This window comes from Callorhinus ursinus, unplaced genomic scaffold (assembly GCF_003265705.2).
Source record: "Callorhinus ursinus isolate GAN/ISIS: 27379988/994484 unplaced genomic scaffold, GSC_fseal_2.0 scaffold43, whole genome shotgun sequence".
NCBI lineage: Eukaryota > Metazoa > Chordata > Mammalia > Carnivora > Otariidae > Callorhinus > Callorhinus ursinus.
Genome location: NW_027397105.1, coordinates 2,060,246 through 2,070,372, shown reverse-complemented (window position 1 = coordinate 2,070,372; position 10,127 = coordinate 2,060,246). Strand labels below are relative to the sequence as shown.

Below are 10,127 nucleotides of genomic sequence, written 5' to 3'. Positions count from 1 at the left end.
CTTCCTCCGGTCTGATACCGGGCATGCGCCTGCCTTCCTCCGGTCTGATACCGGGCATGCGCCTTTCTTCCTCCGGTCTGATACCGGGCATGCGCCTGCCTTCCTCCGGTCTGATACCGGGCATGCGCCTTTCTTCCTCCGGTCTGATACCGGGCATGCGCCTGCCTTCCTCCGGTCTGATACCGGGCATGCGCCTTTCTTCCTCCGGTCTGATACCGGGCATGCTGCAGCTGCTGTCGTCCCCCCCCCCCCCAAGTCTTTGATTTCTTTTTCCTTTTCATCCAAATCGCCACCTTGCCAATGCATGTCTTTCTCCACCTGTCTCCCAGGCAGGTCTAAGTGGCCTGCTGGGTCGTTCCCCTTGCCTTTTGATCTGTTCCTACTTGGTAAACTCCTCGGTTGGGGTAGAACATTCTCCATCAGTTCTATGGTGTTTGTATTGTGATTTCTAGCTCCAGATACTGGTCTCTGGATGTTTCTCAGGAGTATCACTTGCCCTCCTGGCTACGTAGAGAAGCTCCTAAGGCAGGAACAAGGCTGTTGTTTCACTAACAACATTCCCACTGGACTCCACGCCGTTTGCCAGGTCGGCAGCTCTCTGAGGATTTCAGAGGGCTCCTTTAGGAAGATGTCCTGAAGGAATGCTAAATGACTCAACTGAATGAAGATACGAGTTTCGGGGGTAGATAGTCTTCCTTCTCGACTCCCCCTCTTGCTTTCACAAACTGATAGAAACACTTTTTGCTGTTGCCATATTGTTTGCTCTTGGGCTCTTTCCTCTCTCCCTGGGGTCTGAACGGGGACACAGAGGGCAGAGCATGTACCTTGAAGACAGGGTGCAGCCCCGGGAGGCGCCTCATGGTGGCCACAGCAATGACCTCGGCCACCAGGTGAGTGTTCAGCAGATGATACTGGAGCTGGTGCAGTTGGAAGTCGGCATTTCGGACCCAGGCCTTTGCCAGGAGCCAGGCGAGTGGGGGATCTGAGGGCAGGAACAGCGGGGGGGTGGGGGTGCTGGGGCTGGGAGGCTGGATCTGCAAACATGAAATCAAGCCATTACTGAACTTCTGCTTTACGTGTGACCTTCTGCTTAGCACTCGGGGGGCGCAGGGGGCAGCGGATGGGTGAGGAAGATTGTTGCTCCCCGGGAGGTTACAGTCCAGGAGGAGAACTGAGGCCTTCTTCCACCCTGCCACTCGCCAGCGCCCTGATGGAGGGGCCGAAGGCGGGAGAGTCAAAGCAGGGACTCCAGGGAGGAGGTGCTGCAGGTGGCTGGGAGAGACACGACAGGGCCCAAGCAAGGGTGGGCAGCGGGCGAGGGAAGCTGGGTGGTGAGGCAGGGCGCGGTACTTGTAACCGCTGAGAGCCGTGGGCGAAAAGGTATTCATCAGATGGTGCGTGTTTGGAGTCCGAGGCTCCAGGGGGGTTAGAGTGTTTCTCCAAATGTGTTCCCAAGCCAGCAGCAGCATCGCTTTGGGGCTTGCTAGAAATGCACACGCTCAGTCCCCACCCCAGACCTACTGAATCAGAAAGCCTGGCGGTGGGACCCAGCCACATATGCTAACGAGCCCTTCGGTGATTGCGAAGCCCTCTAAAGTTTGAGAACCAGCGGGTACAGTGTGAGACTCCAAAAGGCCATTATGACTCTTGAGCAGAACAAGAACTTCCAGTTGGGTGAGTCAGGGGAAAGCAGACTGCAAGCAAACAGAGTGACAGGAGACAGGTCTCACTGTATGATGATGGAGTTTGGGAGCCAAGAAGCTGGGGGCTGGATCCCCGGGAGCAGAGGTTGGGGCGCACAGAGCGGTGTGGGGCGGGGGGGTGCCCAGGGCGCCTCACCTGGATGACCACGGGCAGCAGCTTCCCATTGGGTGCCATCCTCAGCAGGACGAGGGGGGCGGCCAGGTACTGCTTCTCACCTCGGATCACGTTGGCGGGAATTCCATCCAGCAGGATGAAGTCGGCCTCAAACAGGGAACCGTTCTGGGGAGAGGAGAGATGCGCCCGTGGTTAGAGTTGAAAGCGCGCCTCCAGGGCCAGGGCAGAGGGGACACGTTTGTCCTCATCCCGTGTGTCGGTACCAGTGTCCTCTTGGCGGGACTGGAGCATTTGGTCCAGTGCCTCTGATTCTACAGACGTGAGCAAACCGCCCAGCGTGTGCGGGAGCCGGTCTGGGTTCAGAACCGGGCCTGTGTAGAGTCCCGTCTGTGGTGTAGGTCCCGGAAGCTGTCCTCGCCATCACCCCTCCGTGGTCTGCTCCCTGTGTCCCCCCCCCCCCCCCCCCCGCCCCAGCAAACTGAACTCTTTCACTGCCTGTCCAAACCTCTCCTGTCCTGCCGAGTGACCCCCACAGGGCCCCCCACTGCCGCTGCCACCAAGTCCAGCACACACCTGCGTATGCTCACACCTGGCTTCTCTCTCCCGAACCTAGGAGACCTCCCCGCTCTCCACCCCCGACGGTGCCTCCTTCACCTTTCGCCCTGCCCAGGATGCTGGAGTATGACAGCAGTCAGCAAATGTCTGTCCCTGCTGATGTCGCCGGCCCCACCTGGGCGCTGGGAACTCCTCCCGTTGCCCTCCATCCTGGGAGCTCCTCATAGTTTCCCCTACGCGCTTTGTCATCCGTAGGTTTTTCCAGCATGGGACTCTGCAGCCAGGCATGGTGGGTGGCCACAGCCTCCCTTCCCCTGACTCATCTTTGGTCCCTCCCCACACAGCCAAGGGGAACCACGCAGGGTGGGAGGAAGTACCTGGAGCTCTCTATCCAGCTGGGCCCCCAGTGCCTCCAGCCCGGGGGGCAGCACGAGCCGGGAGGGCAGAGAGGTGGAGCGTCTCAACAGCATGGGGTTGGCGCCGTTGAGGAACTGGTGGCCAAAAAGCTCGTCGTCCCGCCAGCGCTGGTGGACCTTCTCTGTGGGGTCAGGTGGGATGTAGGAGTGGGTATTTACCACCACCCGGAGGTCCCTCTCCTCCAGGCCCTCCCCCAGCGGTTCTGGCACACAAGCGCCCTGTCTCCAGACCCTGGCTTTTCATTCTGGAGGCCGCTGTGAGATGATCAGGCCTCCTAAGGCCTCCGCTGGGAAGGAGTCGTGAGGGACTCTGGGGTGTGAAGGTCGGGTTGTCAAGAGGGGCCCTCAGGAATATATGGGGACCTGGGGGAACCACTGACCAGCCAGGGCGCTCTTCTGGCCCCAGAAGATCTGATCAAAATCCTCCAGGCGGTCCCAGGAGCTCAGGAGGGTGTAAACACGTTTGAGGACCATCTCTAGCGCCCTAGGACAAGTGTGGAGACGTGAGCCAGTCGCCGGCCCCTCCGCGCCTCGCTCGTCGCCACTGTTCTTGGACCCCCCGGCCCTCATGCACTCTGAGCCCCGGGCTTTTCCTCACCCCGCCTTCAGTGCCCACTCGAAGTCCAGCCTCTTGTCCTCGTGGAATCTCATGTTTGGAGGCAGATCGTCCTGACACCCGGCAGCTATGGTCAGGGGTAACCCCTCCTTCCAGGTGTCCCAGCTAGGAGATGGGGACCAGGCTTCAGGGAGGGTGTGGAGGTCAGCGAGGGGGCTGGGGCCAGGGAAGGGGGGGACTCCTGGGGGGCTTGCGGGCCAGTGCTCACCAGTACAGCTTTTGTCTTTCCTTCAGTTCTTTCTCTCGATGCTTCTGGAACACGTCCAGGGCATTGTCTCCTGCCAGGCGTGCTTGGGGGGACATTGAGATGCTTGGCCGCACAGTTCTGTGTGGTCCAGTGCTCCCCCCGCATGTCCTCTTCTCCCGCTCGGAGCCTGAGCGCTCCGTCCTGCTCTGTTGCTCTCTCGCTGCGCCTCCCTCCATCGATCGCCCAGACACACGCATCCCACCTTTGCCAACTTGGCATTCCCGGTTTCACTCATCTCAGCTCTCATCCCTTGCCTTGAGACAAAAACCCCGTTTGTCACCCTTTCTTGTTCCCTAATTGTCTTTCCCTACCTGATCCGATTCCATCAATAGCTGTGGTTGGATTGATCACCTCCATTAAGCCGATAAAATCTTAGTCACGCATGTGACCGCACCTGTTTCTACCACATGTTGCTTCGCTTAAGTTCACGTCTTGAACCTCACCTGTTACACCTTCCACTGTTCTCAGGAGCTGCTGAGGAGCAGCGGTGTTTGCCGTCCCTCCCTGAGCTCACCTCCCTTAGACTTCCCATCATGGTCCGGCCTCGTTGATGTGTCCCTGCTCTCCTCTGTGCCCGTACTTGCCTGTGGCAAAGTCCTGTCTTCCACGTTTCCATCCTTACTGTCCTTGCCCTCGTTTGTCTCTGGATTCATGTTTTCCCAGGGTAACAAATCCTGTATTGTCTGCCCTCCTCCGTCCCCGCACCCGCTGTCGGGGTGCTCCGTGGCCCTCACAGTCGTCTTTCATGCTTTCCCAACCAGACCGGCTCTCGGGCTCAGGGCTCATACCGTTTATCCTCCTCTGCTGCCACCTGCTCAGGGGTCCCCATGTCCTGCTGCACGTGCTGCCCTTAGAGTCCCTGCCCTCACTTGTGCGGCCACCCACAGATCTCCTTTCCAGTCTCTTTGATCTCCCATTTTCCATCATGGCTGTGACCCCCTTGCCCGTCCCCTCCTTGAAAGAGGGCGGCTGCAGATCCCGTGCTTCCCTCCCAGGCTCCCTGGAGCCCTTCATCCTGGGCGTAACTTCGGGACCGTAGAACGTGGCCCTGATCCCTGTCTTGTCCTCATCTGCCCAACACCCACTTTCCCCAGCTCGGGCCCCCACTCCACACGCGGTTGCCCGGTCGCCGCCCGCGCGTCCCCCGCCCGCCACCTCCCCAGCCCTCACCGGTGCCCTCGGGCAGGCTCAGCACGCCCTGGCCCTGTACCCAGCGGTAGCAGGGGAAGGCGGCCTCCTCGCAGGCACCCGGGCCCCGCACCGTGATGAGGTCGCAGAACCACGCGTCGTCCACCAGGGAGTGGTGTTTGCGCAGCTTCACGAACTGCAGGGGCCCCAAGTCCTTGGGAACGTCGCGATCAAACTCCTCCTCCTGTGGGGACCACAACCCGCGACACTTAGCAGCAGGGACCCAGGAGAGGCCGTTTTAGTTCGAGTCGGGGGCGCCTTTGCGGAGCCTCCGCTGCCCAAGGCCTCCAGAGACACCTGTTCCTTGCTCTGGACACCTGAGCCGCGGGGCCTGGGGAGGACGAGGGAGCGCGGGGCACGACGTCACCGACCTCGGTCCGTCCCTGAGCTGTCCCTGCGCCCGCAGCCTCTGAGCAGCCCCTGGCCGGACCGCTGACCCCGCACTGACACTGGCCCTGGGGTCACTTAGGGAAGCGGTGGAGGTTGCGAGGACCAGGTCGGAAGGGAGGAGGGGCTGGGGCCCAGCCCGGGGCCCTGGCTCCGGAGCCTCTCCCCGCCCCCGCAAATCTCCGGCGGCGCGGTCGCGCTGTGTCCCTCGTACCCCGGCCGCCCGCGACCCCGCCGCGAGCCCAGGCCGGACCGAGGTCGGGGGTCCCCGATCGGGGCCTCTGACCTGGCCCCGCGCCGGCCGCAGCTGCAGCTGCAGCTCCGCCTCCCCGCAAGCCCCGACCAGCCACAGCTGCACGCGGTTGTGTGACCCCGAGAAGAGCCAGGCCCCGGTGGCCACACGGATGCGGTAGCGGCCCATGGCTCCCCGGCAGCTCGGGCGCGGGAACCGGGTCCTGCGTGCTGGTGGGGATCGCCCGGGGCCGCCGGCAGCTGTCGAGGCGCCTTCGGGTAGTTGCGGGCCTTTAAAGATGGTCTGCGTCCCCGCCCTCTTCAAGACTCTCGGGCGCTCCCCAGTCCCCGCCCCAGACTAGCCCGAACCTGCGGTGGTGGGGCAGGCTGTGGGGCAGGGCCTTGCCCCGGGTGGGGCGTAGCTGCGGGAAGATAAAGGGGTCCGTGCCTGGGCGGGGCCGAGAGGGTGGAGGCACCCGGGCTTCTCTGGACGCCCCCCGCCTGGGCTTTGGGGGGCGGGGGTCGTGGGCCCGGGTGCGTCGGGGTTGGAGGGAGCAAGGGTGAGGATCCAGGCCTTTGGGAAAGCAGGAGGAAGAGAGGGTGAGTGGGTCTTCCAAAGGAGGAGGAAGTCGCCCCTTCTCTGGGCCGGCACCTGGCGAGGCTGGCCTGGGAGGCAGTGCTGGGCTCCCGTAGACCCACCTGCATTCCCCGCCCCGCGCCCCGTAGGCTTCTGGTTCCTGATTTCTACGGCACTGGAGCCCAGTCCTGCAGGAAATGACCAGGGGTTCCATAGAGCCTGGAAAAGTAGCAGCTCAAAGGGCTGCTCCACTCTGTCTGCAGCCCAATTTCACACATCCTGGCTTTGGGACCCTAGATACACCGGAAACAGAGAGGCCTAACAGGCAGGGCAGCGAAAGCTCCTTTTGTCTGACGTTCAGTGGGTGCAGAAAATGTTAGGGGCTCAGGTGTTAGGGCGCCGTATGGAATCAGGTAGGAACCCAGCACACAAGGGTGCTTCCCCTGACCTTTGTCCTTGCCGGGTGAGCGCAGCCCCTTACCCTGCAGTGCGCTCCAGATTGTCCTCGTCTGACCCTGATGCGTTCTTCCCCATCAGAATAGTTTTCTCCTAAAAAATTGTATGTAAGCAGCTTTTATTAGGCCTTAAGTTCCACTTGTTTCATCAGCCCTGTTGTCCTTATCTCCCCCCAGCTATTTCCTGCATGGCTCTAAGGGCAGGAAACTAGGGCCCAGTGCTGGTTAGGGACTTTGTAAGCACTAGGAGGATGATTCAGGATGCAGGCTTTGTCACCCACCCCCCAGGAATCTGAGGAAGCCTCCTGCAGGTCCCTGTCTAGATCCTGCTCCAGGTCACTGTAAACATTTGGTTCCCAGGGTATGTCTGGTGGCCTGCCTGGGCCAGGGCAGGGCAAGGTAAATCTGCTTTCTTGAGCCCGACCCTCAAAATGATTTGGCCTGTTGGTTATTGGGGTTAAGAGGGCTTCTAGACCCACGGGACAGCCTTCCAACCTCACAGAAGTATCTGGTCCTTACTAGGGTGCCATTCCCTCTCTTATTTCTAGGCCCACTCCTCCCTACATCCTCTGTGCTCAGGACTGGGTGTCTCTGCCATTGGTCGACTCCCAGTTCCTCCAGTTTTGGGGGTCACCCAATGAAATGGCTCACATTCCCATCCTATGTAGTGGCTGGACCTGACCTTTCCCACAGAGACCCCAAAAGGTCACTTTTGCCTATAAGAGAGTTTGTTTAAGACCTACTCCCCAAATCAGTCCATCCTTCAGCCTGCTTCCCTGCTGTTTTGTGACACATTTTCTGTCCTGTCTAGTGCACTGCAGGGTCACATGGCAGAGGGGGGAATGAATAATCGAGAATAATCCCAGTTAGTGCATATGCTAAGTGAGTTAATATGTTTAAAATACTTAGAGGATGCCAGTATGTTTTATCTGCTGTTAGTCTATTATTTACAGATGGTAAACAATTTCCACTTGAATGTCTGCCTCCCTCCTAGAAATTCCTCTCCCTTCCCCCACCACACACAGTTTCTCCAGCTCCCTCCAAAGACCCCAAACTCCCACTAGGGGGTCTTACTCCTCTAGAACCTTCCTCCCACTTCTTTTCTCTTTCCTTGTTAAGCACTTGTGTTATGTTGGGGGAATATAATTAAAAACAAAAATTCCCAGCCCTGAAAAACCTCTCCACAAAAGGTAGCAGAGAAAGAAACAGTTTTCTTTTTGAAGAAGCATTAAACCAGAATGTGATGTGCCTCCCAGGCAACCCGCTAAGAGACCGCAAAGATAGAAAGAAAGCTTCCCCATCCGTATAGCCACACAGGTGCAGTCCATCACACACACACTCTCAAGGTAAACGGTAACCAGCCCTCAAGTAAGAGGCTTGATGGCACATTTTGCCACACACCGTTCATCCTAACTTTACCTCGTAATTGATGACCGTCTGTGTTATTACTAGGCGTAATCATAAGAAACACAAAGTTCTTGTATCTTTACAACGGGAGGCGGTTTTGCAACTTGGAGCACGGAGCCCACCCAGGTTAGGCTTCTAGCCTCCCACAGAAGCCAGGAGAGAGGGGTGCTATCTCCTTTGATGTTGACATTTCAAAGAGGTGGATCCCAGGCCCTTGGGAAAGACATTCCTGGATCATAAAGCTGACTAGAGGCTTGTTTAGCTTCTAAAAAGATTTACACACATTTCAAAGGGACAGAGAAAGAAGGTAAAATGACATGTTTTCTAACGTAAATGCCCTCAGACAAGGGCACAGAGGAGCAGTCTCTTATTTTCAATAGGGAGAATTAAACCTCTTAATTTTTTTTTCCCTTACGATGACCATTTTGTTCTGTGTGCTGCAGGAAGGGCCAAGGGCTGGATTTTGCCTGGCCCTCTTCAGTAGGGAAGTCCTCGTCTGCCCCATGAGCACCCCGAGGCTGAGCTCACCCCCTCTTCCAGACTCCCAGACCCTGACCTCTGTGCCAGCAGCCAGCCAGCTCCCACAGTCCCATGACCTCTCCGGGCAGGGCGGCTGAACTTCTTGATCAAAGCTTCCCTCGTTAGGTTATCCCTGGGGCCTGGGGGTGACGGGGGTGGCCCTGACATTTTATAGCCAGAAAGGCTTGTGAAAGTGTTTTTCTGAACCTAAGAATAATTTCATCCCCTTCCTTTCTTGTGTGCCAGCATGGGTTCAAACTGCAGTCAGTTGAGAGGGTAAAACCACTGCGCCTGCCACAGGAGTGTGTGGGGCCCCTGTTCAGCACGGGGCTGCAGACATTTCTCTTTGTTCCCCGAGGACAAATCGGACGTGCAAACATGGCATTATAAACTATGTAACGTTAGGCTGCGGAAATACAGGACCTGATTGCAGGGGAGAAATGATATCATCTGTTTTTGCAATCAGTCACTTGAGGACTCGCTCGCCCGTCCTTGCAAGAAGTCCAGCCCTTCTGTCTGAGTGTCGCAGCTTTTGTCCTTGTTTGGGGGTGTAGCTGCAGGAACTCTGTCTTGCAAGGTCTAACGGGTGGGCTTCCAGGGCTGCGGGGATCCCCGCATAGGCCACCAATAGAGACAGACGCTTGGGCTTTCCAGACTCTTAGTTCACACAGGCTCGGGTACAGTCCCCAAGAGTGACTCTGGTGCAAGGCGGGCTGAGCCAGGGCCATGTCCAGCTTTAGCCTCTTAAACCGTCAGGCCTTGGCATTGAGCCTGGTCGTTTGAGCGGCCACTTTCCTCACAGAGGACTTGATTAATGTTGAGCAATGTAAAAAAGAATTAGAATCTCAGTCTCTTTCCTTCCAGGTAGTGCCTTGGGCCCTTTAGGCAAATTTACCCCCTCCTCCTCATCCACCTGTTCTGCAGACCAAGGGAGTATTGGGCTGGCGTGGGAGATGGGGAGTGTGTGGCAGGGAAGGAGGGGCCTTTGTGGGACCTCAGAAAGGTGCCGGAGAGGGGGACGCTCAAGGCTCAGAGAAGAGTCAAAGATAGGTTTGCTCTCAGGGAGCTGTGTCCATTCAGAGAGAAAAAAAAAGCTGGCAGATTCTTATCCTTTAGCTGCCTTCCTTCCCACCACTTCTGCTACCCCAGTCCTAGCAGGTACACCCACGGTAAGCCCAAAGGGTCTGCTCAAGTTTCTGTGCATTCAGAGAATCCTCTTCACTCATGAATACACTTCTAGGAGTGGTTGGTTTTGGTTGTTTAAAAAAATCTTTGCTGTACTGTATACGTTTTCCTGCCGCTTGCTTTTCTCACTTAAGAGATGTTGCTCATGGACACCTCGAGTTCAGTAGCGATTCATCTGACGTATTCTTTTTTTTTTTTAAATTTTTTTTTTTTTTTTTTTTTTATTTGAGAGCGTGAGAATGAGAGAGAGAGAGAGAGAGAGAGAGAGCACATGAGAGGGGGGAGGGTCAGAGGGAGAAGCAGACTCCCCGCTGAGCAGGAAGCCCGATGCGGGACTCGATCCCGGGACTCCAGGATCATGACCTGAGCCGAAGGCAGTCGCTCAACCAACTGAGCCACCCAGGCGCCCCAATCTGACGTATTCTTTTAAACAGTTGTGTGGTACTCCATGTTCATATGATGAATGCTACGAAGGGCAAGTTAATACTTACATTCTTTTTTTTTTTTTTAAAGATTTTATTTATCC

General features: G+C 57.3%; 1 protein-coding gene and 1 long non-coding RNA gene across 10 annotated transcripts in view; one reads left to right on the top strand and one right to left on the bottom strand.

The window, feature by feature from the left end:
- The window catches only part of LOC112817210 (polyunsaturated fatty acid lipoxygenase ALOX12), a 10,897-nt gene extending 5,081 nt beyond the window's left edge, over positions 1–5,816 (bottom strand). For 3 of the 4 annotated variants that reach the window (XM_025864246.2, XM_025864247.2, XM_025864249.2), the window contains exons 1-8: positions 5,514–5,816; positions 4,823–5,024; positions 3,614–3,695; positions 3,388–3,510; positions 3,170–3,273; positions 2,751–2,911; positions 1,840–1,983; positions 825–1,034 (exon numbers count right to left, since the gene is read on the bottom strand). In XM_025864246.2, coding sequence (XP_025720031.1) covers positions 825–1,034; positions 1,840–1,983; positions 2,751–2,911; positions 3,170–3,273; positions 3,388–3,510; positions 3,614–3,695; positions 4,823–5,024; positions 5,514–5,648 — 1,161 coding nt within the window. In that variant the 5' untranslated portion in view covers positions 5,649–5,816. The remainder of the gene's footprint in view (positions 1–824; positions 1,035–1,839; positions 1,984–2,750; positions 2,912–3,169; positions 3,274–3,387; positions 3,511–3,613; positions 3,696–4,822; positions 5,025–5,513) is intronic. The other variant, XM_025864248.2, reaches the window with a different exon arrangement.
- Positions 1–10,127, top strand: part of LOC112817211 (uncharacterized) — an 88,822-nt gene that overhangs the window by 7,030 nt on the left and 71,665 nt on the right. The window lies entirely within an intron of this gene.